The 17115-nt window shown below is 54.3% G+C and overlaps 2 protein-coding genes across 2 annotated transcripts; both read left to right on the forward strand.

Moving 5' to 3' along the window:
* Nucleotides 1-2302: 2302 nt before the first annotated feature.
* On the forward strand, nucleotides 2303-8090 carry PPM1J (protein phosphatase, Mg2+/Mn2+ dependent 1J). Its single transcript, XM_049880053.1, has 10 exons — nucleotides 2303-2641; nucleotides 3935-4049; nucleotides 4514-4801; nucleotides 5087-5199; nucleotides 5520-5604; nucleotides 6182-6300; nucleotides 6506-6569; nucleotides 6728-6835; nucleotides 6978-7129; nucleotides 7268-8090. Exons 1-10 carry the CDS (start codon nucleotides 2316-2318, stop codon nucleotides 7413-7415), a joined length of 1518 nt encoding a protein of 505 aa, XP_049736010.1. The 5' UTR covers nucleotides 2303-2315; the 3' UTR covers nucleotides 7416-8090.
* Nucleotides 8091-10875: 2785 nt separating this feature from the next.
* Nucleotides 10876-16970, forward strand: RHOC (ras homolog family member C). The gene is made up of 5 exons (XM_049880056.1): nucleotides 10876-10985; nucleotides 14178-14341; nucleotides 14910-15030; nucleotides 15339-15469; nucleotides 16349-16970. The coding sequence occupies exons 2-5, from the start codon at nucleotides 14186-14188 to the stop codon at nucleotides 16520-16522; spliced, it is 582 nt and encodes a 193-aa protein (XP_049736013.1). The 5' UTR covers nucleotides 10876-10985; nucleotides 14178-14185; the 3' UTR covers nucleotides 16523-16970.
* Nucleotides 16971-17115: the final 145 nt, after the last annotated feature.

The raw sequence follows: 17115 nt of genomic DNA on the forward strand, positions 1-17115 counted from the left end.
CCCACTGCACCTCACTCCCCCCCCCATCACTACTGCCTCAGGGATGAGGGAGGGGATGACCTTCTCACCAGGTTCTGGGGCAATCTGAGGACAGAGGAAGTATGAGTCAGGAGTAGGCGGTGAGAGGTACAGAGAGGAGAGCCCAACTCTTAGGATTTGGGTATGGCCAGAGGGTTGTTCAGGAGCCCAAGGGAGCTGCTGACATCCCTGCTGACCATCTGGTGCTGGAGTTGGGCTGGGGTCTCTGGGTCCTAGCTCCGTGTCCCACCAGGGTGGACTCTGCGAAGAGTGGGGAATAAGGAGCTGGGTGATATCAAGAAATGATAAGCACGCTGACCCAGAAACACTGAATAATAAAAATAACCAGAACGTTATATTTTCCTCCAGTCTTTGGCTTGGGGCTGCTGTTTATGCCATTTATCTAAGAGCTGTTTCTAGTTTTTCTCTAACAGGTGGGACATATCTATATCAGCACCATGCTCTTTCTCTCTGCCTTCCCTATCTCTGTGCCTCTGGGCTGGATTTTCTCTTGTGACTTCTTTTTCTCTGGTTCTCTCTGCCCAGAATACAGGCATAATTTATAGCAAGTCTACAAACCTGAATGGCCATTGAGGGATTTTTATTTGGAAGTGCCAGGAAAGCTGCTCCTTCTGGGGGGCACAGTTTGGCCCAGGCAACTGGGTGGAGGATGGTCAGGAGGCACCCTACGACAGAGTCCAGAGGTTGGGTCCCAATCACTCAACCAGGTGCCAAGGGATCTGACAGTTATCCCAACTTGCATTAGGCCCCACTGGAACCATGTGTAGGGTGGTGGGTGTCTCAAGAGGCCTATTGATCAACTCCTTGATACTGGGTTTAGGGACAGAGTTTTTCCAGAATCCTGTCAGCACCACTCCTCCCAGAATGGAGAAGGCAGAAAGGACAGCCCACAGGGTTCTGGGCCCAGTCTTGGTCCTCCTCTTAGGCCGGCGCTTTGCCTTGGCCTCTGTCTCCCCCTCACGGCAGCCACAAAACTTGCTCAGCATTCCCAGACTGCTCTTAGTTCTACCTTAAGAGGAGGTGGGTGGAATGGAAGGAACCCCCAATTCTCTCTGCCACCCATTCTCCCTCCTAACCCTTCTTCCCAGATCCTGAGAAATTGGCTTGGTTCTTAAGCCAGAACCGGGTTGGGAGTTAGGGGCTGACATGGATGTGAATCTCTCACTGGCTGGGTGACCTCTCCGGGCAAGTCAGGCAAAATGACAGGAGCGTTCAGTCCTGTTTAATTCCTAAAATGGACATAATAAGACTCAAGTTGAAGGGCTGTGTGCGGCGTAAATGACCTAATGTAGGGAAAGTGCTTTGTAGAGGGCCCAATGGGCGGTACCAAAACCACTGCCGTCAAGCTGATTCCGACTCATGGCGACCCCAGAGGGTTTCCAAGGCTGTAAGTCTCTCAGAAGCTGACTGTTACATCTTTCCCCCGGTGGAGCCGCTGGTGTTTTCGAACCGCCGACCTTTCGGTTAGCAGTCGAAAGCTCTAACCACTGAACCGCCAGGGCTCCTTAATATGTAGTAAGTCTTCCATAAATGTTGTTAGTGTTATCCTTACCAACGAGTCCTGCTGTGGTCAGGGGAGGTCTAAATATGGGGGAAAATCAGTCCTGAGAAAGCTGGGTCTTAGTGACAACGGCTCTCCTAGATCTAGAGGTGGTCTTCACAGGGAACAGCGCCGTCAGGAGCCCAGGAATTTACTCCCAGTTCCCTAATTCAGGGTGGTCGGCTCCAGCCTGCGTTGTTATCACCCCCATCCCCCAGCCAGCACCAGCTCGCTCGCTCTCGCTCTCACTCCAGCAGCCCCAGCCAGAGGTGTTGTCACACCAAGTGCTTCACACCCAGCAGCTGCTGATGCTTCCCCAAAGAAGGTGGTTTCGCTCTTAAGTCATCAGCTCCGTCACCCTCCGGCAGGCTGGCCGCTCCGAACCGAGGGCGAGAAGCCTCTCCATCCCGTCATAATGGGGAAGTTCTAGCTGGTGTCTAACCTGAAATAAGATTTCCATCTCTCTGTCCCCTTCCCGCAACAATAGACCCTTCTTCCCTTACGAGTCCGAGGCGGAGCGAAGCCGGAATGGGACGGGGAAGAGGCCGCGAGCCAGTAGGGCGGTTCTCGGGGTGGCCCAAAGGAAGACGAAGTTTTGTAGGGAAACTGCCCAGCCCGCCCGCTGTAGCCAATGGCCTGGGAGAGCTGGCAGGAGCGAGCACCGCCCACAATGAGCCCTAGGGGGCGGGGCATGAGCGGGGAGGGGCCACGGCCGGGGGCGGGGCAGAGAGGCAGCATGCTAAGCCGGGTGCGCTCGGCCGTAGCGCACCTGGTGAGCTCCGGGGGCGCCCCGCCTCCGCGCCCCAAGTCCCCAGACCTGCCCAACGCGACCTCAGCGCCGCCCGCCGCCCTCCCAGAAGCTCCCAGGAGCCCTCCGGCAGGGGCTGGGAGCGGGAGCGGGGCGCCAGCGAAGACCGTAGACCCTCGAGCGAGCTTCTCCAGACCGACCTTTCTGCAGCTGAGCCCTGGGGGGCTGCGACGCGCCAACGACCATGCGGGCCGGGCTGTGCAGAGCCCCCCAGACACGGGCCGCCACCTGCCCTGGAGCACGGGCTATGCCGAGTGAGCGCCCCCCGGGGCACCCGAACCTGGATAGGACCCTCCCCCCCTCCTTTGCTCGACATCCTATGCGCTGCTTTGCGTCCCCCCTCGCCGCTCTCCGTGCCAGGAGTTCCCTTTCCCAGGACCTGTGCCATCCGCTGGGCTTCGGGCCCCACCTCCCCCCCCCGCCCAGCCCTCTCAAATCGGGTGCAGCCCGAGTCGTCTTCCAGCTCATTGACTACCGTCACCCGTGCCACTCCAGGACTCCGCTCCAGCGGGCCCGGCGAAGGATGAGTTGGCCGGTTCTCAGTCGCGGCCCGCAGTCTAATGGCTAAGAAAGGAGGGGTTTTAAGAAGGAGCGAGGGTCCCTTTTAATAAGGGAGATTGCAGCTGGGAAGACTCGCTCCTTGGCTTCCCGGCCCCAGCGCCCCAGTTCCCTGTCCCTCTTACCATTCCCCTCCCCCTCCACACCCAGAAATAGCCCGCGACACCGGGCAGCCGAGGCTTCCCTAGAGGCGGGGGAGGGGGCCGCCAGGGACAGAGGAAGGGTCCTGCTTGGACGCCTCTCCGCCGGCGGACTCTAGCCGGCTGGACAAGGAAGCTCCCACCCCCACCCCACCCCGAGTCACAGCGAAAGGCGTGCTCCCAGGCCGTGTGTATTTTTAATGTTTCTGCCGGGAAAGCGGGGCAGGGAGGGTGATGGGGGCGCTGAGGTCGCTGAGGGAGGTGGCTAGTGGGCCCGCGGCCCCACCACCACCTCCATTAGCTTCCTGTGTGAGAAGAGTTGGTGGTTATGTGGCTCTTGCACAGTTCAGGTGGGCTTCCACCCTTGCCCTATTTCAATTCCTCTTTCCGATCTGGGCTGGAGCACTTCCTCACGGCCAAAGATGCAGAAATTTGCCCTGGGTAGCTTTAAGGGTACCGGTGGGTGTGCCCCTAGGGGTGGGGTCCTGGGGTCAAGGCACCTGAAGAGTTGGTTGGGAGTGGGATGGATCTTGGCAAGCAGGGAAATAACAACCCCCGACCTTCTATCCAGTCCCTCCCCTCCACTAGGGACAGCAGTTTTGCCAGGGATGGGGAACTGAGGCAGGCAGGGTGGTGCTGCTGGCCCTTCTATGAGGAGGTGGGGCCCACTACTCAATACTCCTTGGGCCTTGCCCTCCCTCCCTGTTCCTCCCTCTGGCCTGGATCCCAGGTGACTGTGACCTTTCTCAGCTTAGCCAGCAGGCCAGAGAAGATGTGTGTGTCTGAGGTGGGGGTTATTCCAGGACCTGGTCTGGTGTCCAGCCTAACGTGGTCACTCTGGCCTGGCAGGGTCATCAACGCTGGCAAGAGCCGGCACAATGAGGACCAGGCTTGCTGTGAGGTGGTGTATGTGGAAGGCCGGAGGAGTGTTACAGGGGCACCTAAGGAACTTAGCCGGGGCCAGGTAAGCCCCTAACCCCCTAGCCTCCAGAAACACAATGATACCTCTCCTCCAGGGATTCCAGGTACTTGTTTTTAAATCTGAGACACGTGGAAGACCTGCCTCCTAATTCACTTATGGTTTCATAACCTGGCCTTGGTCAGTTAGGCTCTACCATGTCAGTATGAATGTTTAGTATTCCACTTAAAATGTAGTTTTTACGTATTTATGAATGAGCTGATTAATTACAAACTCAAAGTTTTGCATCTTTTATCTTCTGAGTTTGGCTTTTCTGATGCTGTCCTTTCTCCTTAGCAAGTGAGTGAAAAAATCTAATTTGCCTTCAGTACCAAACTCTGGCCTCCTCGCTGATGTTTGTATGGATATGCCTAGGTCTTGCTCTTCTCCCCAAATAACACACACACACATACACACTCACACACTCTCTCTTTTTCTTTCTCACTTACCTTTCACTTTTTCTCCACCAGGGACTCTGCTTCTACTACTGGGGCCTGTTTGATGGGCATGCAGGGGGTGGAGCTGCTGAAATGGCCTCAAGGCTCCTGCATCACCACATCCGGGAGCAGCTAAAGGACCTGGTAGAGATACTTCAGGACCCTTCTCCACCCCCTCTCTGCCTCTCCTCCACCCCTGGGGCCTCAGGTTCCTCTGATCCCTCTCACCTGGTTGGTCCTCAGTCCTGCTGGTCTTCACAAAAGGAAGTGACCCATGAGAGCCTGGTAGTAGGGGCCATTGAGAATGCCTTCCAGCTCATGGTGAGTGGATGTTCTGGGCCAAGGGCCTGCTAGGCAGACACACTGGTCAACTCTGTGTGGGAGTCATGTGGACTCAGGGAGTGATCCAGAAAACCCACAGAACCTTTGAGCACCTGAGCAGAGTTTGGTTCGGGGGAAGAGAGAAGGGGAAGTTATACCCATGTCCTCTTTCCTCTCTTCCAGTGTGGCTTGGCTGGGCCAGTGTATTTCTGCAGATTAAGGGGGTGGCTGTGTACCTGGAACCTCTTCTTCATTCATCCCCTTTGACCATTCCTCATGTGGCAGGATGAACAGATGGCCCGGGAACGGCGTGGCCATCAAGTGGAGGGGGGCTGCTGTGCACTGGTTGTGATCTACCTGCTGGGGAAGGTGTATGTAGCCAACGCAGGTGACAGCAGGTATGGGGTGGGGTGCTTTTGAGAGCAGCTACAGGGGGCCACACTCTCCAGGATGGGGGAATTGGAGTGAGGTAGCAGGAATAACAAAAGGAATCAAAGATTAGACGAGTCAAGAGGGATCAAAGACATAAGGAAGGGCCTGAAATAGCCATGAGGGGAATAAAGATAGGGGCCTGGGTGAGGGATCCTAAGGGTCATTATGGGGAAGGCCTGGTCTTTCTGGGATTCTCCATGAGGGGATTGGGGAGAGCCAGGGCCAAACCTGTCCTTAAGTTCTTAGCAGATGGAACCTCACGTGGGCCTTTTCTTTATGTGGGCAGGGCCATCATTGTCCGGAATGGTGAAATCATTCCAATGTCCCGGGAGTTTACCCCGGAGACTGAGCGCCAACGCCTTCAGCTGCTTGTAAGTGGGAACTGAGCTCCCTATCCTCATTCTTTGTTGGGCCTTGTGCCTCTCTACACCCTGTGTCCCAAGAACTCACACCCCCACCACATACTTGGAAAGCTCCTTACCGTTTAATGTGAAGGCCATTCCACAGACTGTGGAGTGCAGGGTTGAGCTGGTGGGATGAGGCAGCAGGAAGGAGCCTGGGCTGGTCCAGTGCTCCCTCTGTGGCCCCAGCTGAGGAAGGAAGTAGAGTCAGAGATGGGGGAAGGAAATAGCAAAGGCCCCTGATAGGCAGTATGGCCTAGTGCTTAAAAGCATGGGTTCTGGTGCTGGACTTCCTGGGATTGAATCCTAGTTCAAGTACTTTGCTAGTTGTGTGATCTTCGACAATTCCCTTAACCTGTCTGTGTGTGCATCAATAGTCCTTGCCTTAAGGGTTGTCGTGAGGATTGAAAGAGTTAATATTAGAACAATATCTGGCACATAGTAAGCTCTGAGGGTTTTCTATTATTAACATCATCTGTACTGTAGAGTGTGCTGTAAACTTAATGCCCCCTGGCCCTCTGCTCTGTCTGTCTGCTCACAACCCCAGGGCTTCCTGAAACCAGAGCTGCTGGGCGGTGAATTTACCCACCTTGAGTTCCCCCGTAGAATTCAGCCTAAGGAGCTGGGGCAGAGGATGCTGTACAGGGACCAGAACATGACCGGCTGGTAACACTTCCCTCAGAGCTGGGGCCCGTTCCCATGGCAACGCAACCAGTCCCTAGCCAGCAGCAAGGTGGTAGCTGGAAGCTGGGCCAAGCTGAGTGTTGTGGGGATGTGGCCCTTCTAAGGGGTTTTTGTGAGGGTGTGCGGCTCATAGGGGAGAGGGTCTTTGATGCCTGGGTGATGCCTCCTCTACTTCCCCCCCCCCCAGGGCCTACAAAAAGATCGAGCTGGAGGATCTCAGGTTTCCTCTGGTCTGTGGGGAGGGCAAAAAGGTAAACTCCCATGGTAGAGGTGGGAGAGGGCAGGAGGACTCACCACAATATGTCTAGGGAGGTGGAGGCTCTACCTGAGTGTAAGGGTGGGAGGGGGTCCATGGTTTGAGGGAGTCCGGGAGAGGGTTATAGCACCACCCCCTCCTCAATCCCCTCAGGCTCGAGTGATGGCCACCATTGGGGTGACCCGGGGCTTAGGAGACCACAACCTCAAGGTCTGCAGTTCTACCCTTCCCATCAAGCCCTTTCTTTCCTGCTTCCCTGAGGTGAGCTGTATGGGGGCCCCCTAGCCACACCTTCCTTCCTTTAGGAGTCTTGGGTGGGCTTTCATGCAGGCTTTTTTTATCCCCAAATTCTCTGACCAAGAAGCCCCACACCTTAGTTCTCTCCACCCTCTTCCTCCTCCAGGTACAAGTGTATGACCTAACACAGTATGAGCACTGCCCGGATGATGTACTGGTCTTGGGAACAGATGGGCTGTGGGATGTCACCAGTGACCGTGAAGTAGCCGCCACTGTGGACAGGGTGCTGTCTGCCTATGAGCCCAATGACTCGAGCAGGTAGGGACTTTATGACATGTGGCTTGGGGAAGGAAGGTGGGCAGAGGGAAGCAATGGTTGGGTACCCATATGTGGGCCTGTGTAGCTGTCTTCCCATAGACATGTTAGTATATGACTGTACATATGTGCTCCTGGCAGGTACAAAGCTCTGGCCCAAGCTCTGGTCCTGGGGGCCCGAGGTGCCCCGCGGGACCGTGGCTGGCGTCTCCCCAACAACAAGCTGGGTTCCGGGGATGACATCTCAGTCTTTGTCATCCCCCTGGGAGGGCCAGGCAGTTACTCCTGAGGGGTTCAGCCCCATCCCTCCCACCACCCCTGCAGCTTCTCCTTGCTTACCCCTCTTTCAGTCCACATTCTGAAGTTGTCTCCCTGACCCTTCTTTAGTGACAACTTAACTGAAGAAGAGGTGTCAGCTAGATTCAAAATTATAGCCATTGGTAAATAAACCAGATGGATAAAGTTGTGTGTCTTTATTTACTTTGAGTAGATACCGAAAAGTAAGGAAAAGCTCTGTGGAGTGGTAGAAAGAACACCAGAACCATCCCCAAAACGCAGTATCTCCAGGCTCTCTCTTCTATCCTCTGCTCTTCCCACTCCACACCCTCTCCATGAGCGTTCTCATCCGTTCCTATGGCTTCATCCATCTGCTATTGTCTTCCAAATCAGGATTTCTAGCCCAGACCTTTCCAGAGCTTTAGACCCACACATCCCAGTTGTCTCCTGAACATCTAGACATGACACAGGCACTTCAACTCATTAAGTCATCATCTACCCTCATAAACATGGTCCTTCTCCTGGTTCATCATCTCAATGGGCTCCAGTTCAGCTGTTCAGTTAGAAATCTTGGAGTTAGTCACCCTTGGCTTCTATTTCTTCCTCATCAAGCTAATCAATTACTAAGTCTTACTGATTATATACTTGAAATATATTTCATACTTGTCCACTGCTCTCCACCCCCACCTTAGTCACCGCCTTAGCTCTTTACTATCAACCTCCTAACCCATCTTTCTGTCTCCAGGCCTCTCCCCTGCCTCCCTTAAGTACACTAGGAACATAGCAGCAAGGGTAATTGCACAGTGTGAATCTGAGTTGCTTATTTCCCTAAAAGAAAACACTCCAGCAGCCCCTTATTACACTTAGAACGAAATCCACACTCCTAAGCATGGCATCTAAGGACTTTCATGATCTTGCCACTGCTTCCTAATCCATCCTCATCTTTCATTGAACCAAATCAAAACAAAGTTTAAAAAAGACACACTCATTGCCACCAAGTTGATCCTGACTCACAGCAACCCCAGGTGTTACAGAGTAGGACAGCTCCATAAGGTTTTCTTGGCTGTCATCTTTTCAGAAGCAGATCGCCAGGCCTTTCTTTTGTGGCGCTGCTGGGTGGGTCTGAATTGCCAACCTTTAGGTTGTAGTGGAATGGTAACCATTTGCGCCACCCACGGGCCACCCTCAAATCCCATCCTCCTGGGGTTCCCATAACTCTGTGGGCCTGTAGTAGTTCATACTCATTATTTAAAATCTATACATCACCTTATCTTGGACATTTCTCCAGCCCTTTGCAACTGGGCATCTCACCGCCCATGCATGACCCAACTACAGCTATTACCTCACTGTATTAAAACCATCTGGAAACCCTGGTGGGTAGTGGTTAAGTACTATCTACGGCTGCTAACCAAGAGGTCGGCAGTTTGAATCTGGTAGGCGCTCCTTGGAAACTCTACGGGGTAGTTCTACTCTGTCCTATAGGGTCGCTGAGTCGGAATCAACTCGATGGCAGTTTTTTTTTTTTTTTTAACTGTCTATACTAGAAGTCGGAAACCCTGGTGGTGTAGTGGTTAAGTGCTATGGCTGCTAACCAAAAGGTCGGCAGTTGGAATCCCCCAGGTGCTCCTTGGAAACTCTATGGGGCAGTTCTACTCTGTCCTATAGGGTCATTACGAGTTGAAATAGGCTCGACGGCAATGGGTTTGGTTTGGTTTATACTAGAAGTCAGTAGGGAGTAGCAGTTAAGAGCAGGGGCTCTAGAGTCCAGCTGTTTGGGCTCTGGTGCCAGACCTGACATTACCTCTGTAATTTCTCTGCGCCTCAATTTGCTTCTCATTAAGTGGAGAAAATGTAATAATACTACCTCATAAGGTTGTTGTAAGGATTAAAGTATCTCTAAGTTGTCTAGATTTCACATTTAGACTGTAAGTTCTTTAGAGGCAGAAATCAATCCTTGGTACAGAGCTCACAGTTCACACTCAATAAAATGCTTGAGTGAGTTAAGAGGCCTGGGGACCAAACTGCTCTAGGCCTCAGTTTTCTCATTTATTTAATGTGTGAGTTGTACTTCACATCTTTAAAGTCTGTATTACTCTGACATTAGTTCATTCAGCAGTATTTGTTGAAAACCTATTATGTACCCAACACCGGGCTAGGCAGTGGGGAAGGGACAGGTTCGAGGAGTGAAGGAGGCAGCGTGAAGAGAGCACCAACTTTGGAGCCAGACAGGCCTGGGTTTGAATTCCTGCTCTGTCACTTAAATTGCAAAATTTGGACAAGCCACTTAACTTCTCTGAGCCTCAGTTTCCTTACAGGCAAAAGGGGTTTGGTGTACTTAATCCCAGAGTCCCTGGATGGTGCAAAAGATTAACACACTCCTCTGCTAACCAAAGGGTCAGCAGTTCGAATCCACCAGGTGCTCCTTGGAAACTCTATGGGGCAATTCTACTCTGTCCTATAGGGTTGCTATGAGTCACAATTGACTCAACGGCACTGGGTTTGGTTTTGGTTTGGGTCTGCTAACCGAAAGGTTGGGGGTTTGAGTCCACCCAGAGGAGTCTCAAAGAACAGCCTGGTGATCTACTTCTGAAAACTCAGCCATTGCAAATCCTGTGGAGCATAGTTTACTCTGACACACATGGGGTTGCCATGATCAGAATCAACTCCACAGGCAACTGATTTTATACTTATCCCAAAGACCTATAATGAATATTAAAGAGATTGAGCTATGTAGTGTGCAGATCACAAGCCAATAAAATGTTGGTAGACTTCCTCTTCTTCGTCTCCTTAACCGCTTTACTGGGAAGGTGATACATGTATACGTAAATACCTTATGCAATAAGTGTCTCCAGAGGCACACAAAGAGAGTGAGAACTGAATTCCCAGCTGGGGATCCGGAAGGATTTCCGAAAGTGTCCTTTGAGGGGCAGGGAGGAATTGGACTCATGGAAATTCCAGGTCGAAGGAAATTGTGAGGTGCTGAAACGTCAAGGCTGAAGGATGCAGTCTTGGGTAGTACTTAAAAAAAAAAAAAAAAAAAACTACTAGGCAAGATTGTAGGTGCAGATGGCAGGCATCTTCCGCCCCTGGCCTGCCCCGCCTCGGTCGCCCGGGGACTGTCGTTTCCCAGCCCCGCCTCCCGCGAGGTCCCCGGTGGGGCAGGAGCGGATGGCTGCTTGGCCACCGGAGGGCAGCAGCGGCCCTTCCTGACCCCACCCCGAGCTCCTCTCAACTTTCCCGACGCCGGTCCGCCCCTAGGGGCTGGAAGGCTGGGCAGAGGCTGAGTCTCGGGGGCCCGCTCTGCCCCTTTCCTCCGCGGTCAAGGGATCTCCCCGGGACTCTCTTCCCACCCTGGGGCGGGAGCCGGGACCAGCGGCGGGCGCGACCCGCGGCGGCACTGGGCGGGGGCGCGGGGCGGTCCGAGCAAGGGGCCGCCCCCGGCCCGCCCCTCCCCCTGCCGGCCTCCCCCCCTCCCCGCAGGCCCGCCCCTCCCCGGCGGCGCTGAAGGAGGCAGAGGCGGGGCCCCTGGGGTCAGTCTCGGCCTCGGGCACCGGCCTCGCAGCTGGAGGCGGCGGAGCGGAAGGTACCCTGGGCCAGGGGCTGGGGGCGGCGGGCGTCCTGGAACTCATCTCCGGGGGAGCACTTTCCTCCTCCTCCGCTCGGCTGCCGGCCGAGGAGGGGGCTTTGACCTGAGCGCGGGCCGCGTTCCCTCCTCTCGGACGCGGCGTCTGGGCAGTGCGTGGCCCGGCCCGATCGGCCCCTCCCTGGGCTGCAGAGTGAGGTTCCCGGGAACTGCCGGGCAGGGACTTTCGCATCCCGATGTCCCAGCCGGAGCTTCCCTTCTCCTCCCGGCCTCCCGGAACCTGCCCTCGCCGGGCGAGGGGCGAGAGGGTGACTTGGGTCGCCGCGAGAGAGCCCCAGCTAGACTCTTAGCTCCTGGGCCGGGCGGCCAGAGGTGGACGTGGGTGGGGTGGGGGGGGTCCGAGTCCGGGTGGGGTGGGAATTCCCCAGGCCGGGACGGCGGAATGGCGGGAATAGGGGCGGGGTGTGACCGGCGGGGGTGCCACCGCTCGGTGGGGTCTGGACGCCGCCCTAGAGGGTTCCAGAAGTCTGCTTGGGATGCGGGTATAGGGAAGAACCCAGCTCCTATTTTCTTTTAGTAGAAGACTCTCCTCCCTCACACTCCCGAACCAGGATTATCCTGGGGATTTGGACTCGGAAACCCGAGGTTGAATCCTGCCCTCCCTCCTGGTTCTAAAGTTGATCATTGATTCCCTCCACAAACCCCAGGGGTGGCCAGCCAGGGGTACAGCGGATCCCTCTAGATATCTGAGAGATTGACTGAGGAGAGGGCGTGTGCGTATCCACAATGTCTTCTCTCAGGGAAGGCCCCAGAAGTTCCAGGCTCCATTCTAGCCTCTGTGTGGGGCTTGGTTGCCCCTTTTGGGGTCAGTGGGGCATTTCCTCTGGGGCTGCCTCTCACAGGGAGCTGATGTCCCTGCCATCTTGGCCCTGGGCCTGGTGTCCTGGCCTGGCCTAGGCTGGCTGCTCTTCTGGCCTAACCAGAGCCTGAAGGAAGTCTTCTAATTTAGCCAGGAGCTCCAGGTCACTTGATGCATGCCCCTACCCCAGAGTTCCAGCTGCCGCTTCTCACAATATAGTGCCACCTAAACTGTCCTGCTGGGGGAGGGCAGGAGCATACTTATGTGTGAGCAACTGGTATTCAACCCAGTGGCGATTGCCTTGGGTCAACACTGCTCACCCCAGACTGGGGCTGCCCCAGCCCGTCTTCACACAGTCGGACCGGTGGGACTAATGGGAGTGGGTGTGAGGGAGTCAGAAGAAACCCTAGTGTCAGTCACCTGGGTAGAATTTCCAGGGAACCCCCTTTTTGGAGGATGATTTTCATTTTGGGGGGTTTTGCTGGCAGGGCAAATGCCTTCTTGCCTGTCTTTTGGGGTATCTGGGAAGGGAGAGTCCCTTTTTTGGTGGGGAGAGTGTGGCTGTGCTCACTCAACTCCTATAAATTCTCTCTGACTCATATCCACTTCCCTTCATCCCAGTTTTGTGAATGTGTGTGTGGAGGAGAGGGAGGAGCCACCCAGAAGCCCACTGTTGAGGAGAGCTAGGCTGGGGCTGGAGGATTCGCTTGCTAAAAGGCAGCCCAAAGCAGCGGTGTGAGGTGGTGGTGGTGTATGTGGGGAGCAGGAGTTCAGGCTAGTTTGACAGGATGTGGGACTGAGAGAAAAAGCCAGGTTTGGGGCAGAGATCAGGTTTCTGTCCCGTTCTTTCTTAACTGTTCCCTGCCTGATTGGTGCTGGGGCTGGCCTCGTTTGTCTCTTCTTTTGGAGCTCCTCCCAGCCCAGGCCCTAGCCCCCTCCCCCTTTCCAACAGCCTTGACTTCATCTCAGCTCCAGAGCCCACCCTCTCCTGTTCCTCTCAGGCTGTAGCCTTGGAACTTCAGTGGACTGGAGATCAGCTCCTTTCCCCAGGGAAGGAGGAAGTGAGGCTCAGCTCAGGCGCAGGGGAGCTGGGAAGGTGTGATGAGCTGTGTAGATGCACGTTCATGTGTGTTGGGGACAGGACACACGGAAACCCCTGGAAGCTGACTCCTTGCCCTGAGTCACAGGGAGGGGTGGGCAGGGCCTTTGGGTGAGCCCACAGAGGGGAAGAAGGGGCTGTTCCAGGGAGTGGGTGGAGGTGATTCCCTAGTGTATTATTCTCAGTCGCTCTGCCATGGGGAATGTGTGGCTCCCTACAGTGTGATCATTGTCCCCTTTCTGGGGCTGAGTGACCTAGTGTTGCTGCCAGGCCCAGGAGGGAAGGGGGAGAGGAAGGCAGGCTGCCCAAATGTGGGCTGTGGGCACTGCCAGGACTGAGCCTCCTTTGTGTGACTTGGGGCTTTGGGGACTGGGCTGGGGTGGGCGAGGGAAGCCGGCTGGCTGCTGACACTGCCCTCTGAGTGAGTTTCCCTGTTTCTGCTCTCGTCCCACCTCTGGGGTGCTGTGTACCAAAGGGAGACACTGGAGTCACACAGCCCTGCTTTGAGTCCTGTCCCTGTGCTTATGCACCTTGACTCTGAACGTATGTCTTATCCCCACTGAGCCTGTTTCCAAGTTCGTTGAAATGGGAAGTGTACCATTCACCTTCCAAGCTTCTGAGGACTAAAGGAGCTAATTTTTGTCAAAATGCCCAACATAGTCCCTGGTACTTAGATGCTGGGTAAATATTCTTTCCCTTAGCCACCCACCCTCCCTGGTGACTGGTCCTGCTATCCTGTGGTCTTGGAGAGAGCTCCTGGTCTGTGACTGGGCAGGCGGGGCTCATGCTGAGTGAGGCTGGTCTAGACTGGATTATTAAAGTGTGATTATTAAAGTATCAAAATCCTAGGAACAAATAAGTCTGAAACCCTGATATGTAAAACAGATAAAAGCAGGCTCTTCTGGACTTGTTCCTGATCTCTGAGCACCTATCTAGGTGCCCAGAGTCCCAGTTGGTGAGTGAATTAGACCAGAACTCATGGTTTCTGGCTCCCAAGTGGGTTCTTCCTCCACCTCCCACTTCTGTATGCTGACCCATGGGGGAGAACTGTCCCTGATCCTGACATTAGGAATTTAGGCTCTGTTGCCTGAATTATTGGTTCTTGACAAGAACATGCCTGAGCAAGCCCTTTTCCCTCCCCTCCCTTCCTTTGCCGGATGCCTGTTTCCAGGAGGTTCTCAGGGGCTTCTGGACTTGACTTTTCCCAAAATCCCCACTGCTTTTTCCCTGCCAGCCCCAGCCATGGCTGCAATCCGAAAGAAGCTGGTGATTGTGGGGGATGGTGCCTGTGGGAAGACCTGCCTCCTCATCGTCTTCAGCAAGGATCAGTTCCCAGAGGTCTACGTGCCTACCGTCTTTGAAAATTACATTGCAGACATTGAGGTGGATGGCAAGCAGGTGAAGGCGAAGGGCCCTGCCCCGTTATCACCTTGGCATTCTCTCCCCTGGTCACTTTTGGACCTAGTGTGTCCTTCCTCACCACCCACACACTTCCTTGCTCCGTTCTCCCAGCTGTAGCCAGTAAAAGTTAGGAAGTGAGACTAAAGTCTTAAAAAACCTCTGTACACCTCCTGATTCTACCACACACTTGTTCTGTAATCTGGGCTAAGACCTTTAGTCTCTGGGTTTAAATTTCCCTAACTGTAAAATGGGGATGTTGGTAAGACTGCCTTCAAAGGGTTGTTGTGAGGATTAAATAAAATAATGGTGCTGACAGTGGCAACTCATAAACTGCTGCCTGACCCCTGCACAAAAGTCAAATACAGATGTCTTATGATTTTGAAAAAACTCACCTAGTTTATGGTATGTATAGGGGTCAGTACAATCCCTGGTATGTAGCAGGTGCTCAAGGGGTAGCTGTTCGTAAGCCTAAAGGATCAGTGATTTCAGAGAGGGCCTCTGGGTGGCAGGGTTGTGATGTGGTGACTAGGGCCCTTAGGCTAGCTACTTGTTGTCCTTGTGTCAGGTGGAGCTGGCTCTGTGGGACACAGCTGGGCAGGAAGACTATGATCGCCTTCGGCCTCTCTCCTACCCAGATACTGATGTCATCCTCATGTGCTTCTCCATTGACAGCCCCGACAGCCTGGGTGAGATGGTGGTTACGTCATTGGCAGGAGGGGATTGAGAACCCCTTGGGATCACCAGAGGTGGTGCTTGCCTTGTCTTCAAGCATCTTTGGAGTGGGGATGGTGGTGCTGGGGGCCCTGTTAGCCTTCCCTTTGGTAACTCTGGCCCTCGGGAGGGCCCAGGGGAAGGTGTACTATGAGGGGGAGGGGCTTTGAGGTATGAAAGGGATCTTCATGCTGAATAGACTGCTGTGGGAAAACAGGGTCCCATGAGGGCACTTTCTAGCTCAAGTAGACCTACCAACACTTGTTGTGACATGTCTGTGCAGAAAACATTCCTGAGAAGTGGACCCCAGAGGTGAAGCACTTCTGTCCCAACGTGCCCATCATCCTAGTGGGGAATAAGAAGGACCTGAGGCAAGATGAGCATACCAGGAGAGAGCTGGCCAAGATGAAACAGGTAGCTGGGGTTGCTGAGCTGGAGCCCTTGGAGAGGACAGTGCCCTCTGGGGGATTGTAGGGGGGCAGGGAGGGAACCTTCTCTCCAGCTGACTGTCCCTGTGCGGGAGGCAACAGTGGTGGCCACACCCCCAAACGTCTGCTCCAGGGTAAGGGAGAGATGGGGGTGTCCTCAGTGTCCGATCCAGTTTTCGATGAACTTTCAAGAAAATGAAGTGACTTGTCTGAGGTCACTTCGCATGTTCATTTATTTCAGTTTATCCTAAAAGCAAGGGCTATTAAAATGAATGAGAAAATCTGCCATCAGGGAGACAGCTTCTTACAGTAGGTACATCACTTGAAGTATGTAAGTGGTGTGCTAGAACACCTGGGGAAGGGGCATGGACTGCCATGAATATGGAAGAAGGGCCCAGAGGAGTGAGGGAAATTGTTTGTTTGGGGGCTTGGTAAGTACCTCTCTAAAGCCAGAAGACTATAGGCTTTATTGGAGAAAGCTGCCAGGCTAAGTAACGTGGCCTATCCTGTAAGAATTATGGCAAGGATTTAAATTGTGGTCAGCTCTGCATGTTAGAAAACTTACTCTGGCAGCCAGAGATGGTTTGGAGGAAAGTGAGAATGGAGGCAGGGAGGTTGGTTAGGTGGTGGATACCCATTCAGGCAAGAGAAGGGTGTGGGGTTATGTAGGGCCAGATGGGAGAAATGAGACCACTATGAGCATAAACATCTTTGACCCCTGGTTCAGAAGCTGCCCAAGGTGGCTGGGGCCTGTGTGTCTTGTGGGGTCAGGGCTATAGAATATATTTATTCTATTACACTTATGAAGTGGTAAGAGGTGCACCTAGTCCCCAGTTTCCTTTGACTTCTCACTTTGTCTTCCTAGGAACCCGTTCGGTCTGAAGAAGGCCGGGATATGGCGAACCGGATCAGTGCCTTTGGCTACCTCGAGTGCTCAGCCAAGACTAAGGAGGGTGTGCGGGAGGTATTCGAGATGGCCACTCGTGCAGGCCTCCAGGTCCGCAAGAATAAGCGTCGGAAGGGCTGCCCCATTCTTTGAGACCCTCAGAGCCTCCCTACCTACCCCCTCCCCTCACAAGAATGTAGAAACTACCCCCCAACCCAGCCCTACCCTCCTAGGACTCCATGCTGAAGGTGCCCTTTTTTCAGTTTCCTCCAGCCCAGGACTGCATTGAGCTTCCCCAGCCCCAGCGGTGTGGTGGTAGGCCCACCTTCCAGTCCTTTGGGAACCTAGGCCTGTGCCCTGCCCTTCCAGAGTCCCCTCTGCCTTGGTTGGGGTGGGGCTCCTGTTGCCTTTGGCCTTCCCCAGAGGATCTGTCATACACCAGCACTTTATACACTTCTGGCTCACACGAGAGTGTCTCGGGTAGGGGACTCAGAAGAGGTAACCAGAGTCCCTGGCCCCTGATTTTCTTGCTTCGGGCAGGGGCCTTGCCTCTGACTGTATACTTTGTGGGGGGCGTGAATAAAGGACACAGGCTCCAACATGTGTGTGGCAGCTTCCTGTCTTTCTGTCCTGGTCCCTGTCTTGGCTGCCAGCTTGGAGTCCCATCTCTTCAAGTTGCCTGCCAGGCTGGTCCATCTGCAAAGGCAGGACTCCTGGGCAGGCAAGCGAGCCGGCAGGGTGGAGAC

Source organism: Elephas maximus, chromosome 3 (genome assembly GCF_024166365.1).
Source record: "Elephas maximus indicus isolate mEleMax1 chromosome 3, mEleMax1 primary haplotype, whole genome shotgun sequence".
In the NCBI taxonomy this organism is placed as follows: Eukaryota; Metazoa; Chordata; class Mammalia; order Proboscidea; family Elephantidae; genus Elephas; species Elephas maximus.

Coding starts and splice junctions, on each gene's coding strand:
- PPM1J (XM_049880053.1), top strand. CDS start 2,316: ATGCTAAGCCGGGTGCGCTCGGCCGTAGCGCACCTGGTGAGCTCCGGG. Junction 6,301..6,505: donor GACCAGAACATGACCGGCTG/GTAACACTTCCC, acceptor CCCCCCCCCCAG/GGCCTACAAAAAGATCGAGC. Junction 7,130..7,267: donor GAGCCCAATGACTCGAGCAG/GTAGGGACTTTA, acceptor TGCTCCTGGCAG/GTACAAAGCTCTGGCCCAAG.
- RHOC (XM_049880056.1), top strand. CDS start 14,186: ATGGCTGCAATCCGAAAGAAGCTGGTGATTGTGGGGGATGGTGCCTGT. Junction 15,031..15,338: donor TGACAGCCCCGACAGCCTGG/GTGAGATGGTGG, acceptor ATGTCTGTGCAG/AAAACATTCCTGAGAAGTGG. Junction 15,470..16,348: donor AGCTGGCCAAGATGAAACAG/GTAGCTGGGGTT, acceptor TTGTCTTCCTAG/GAACCCGTTCGGTCTGAAGA.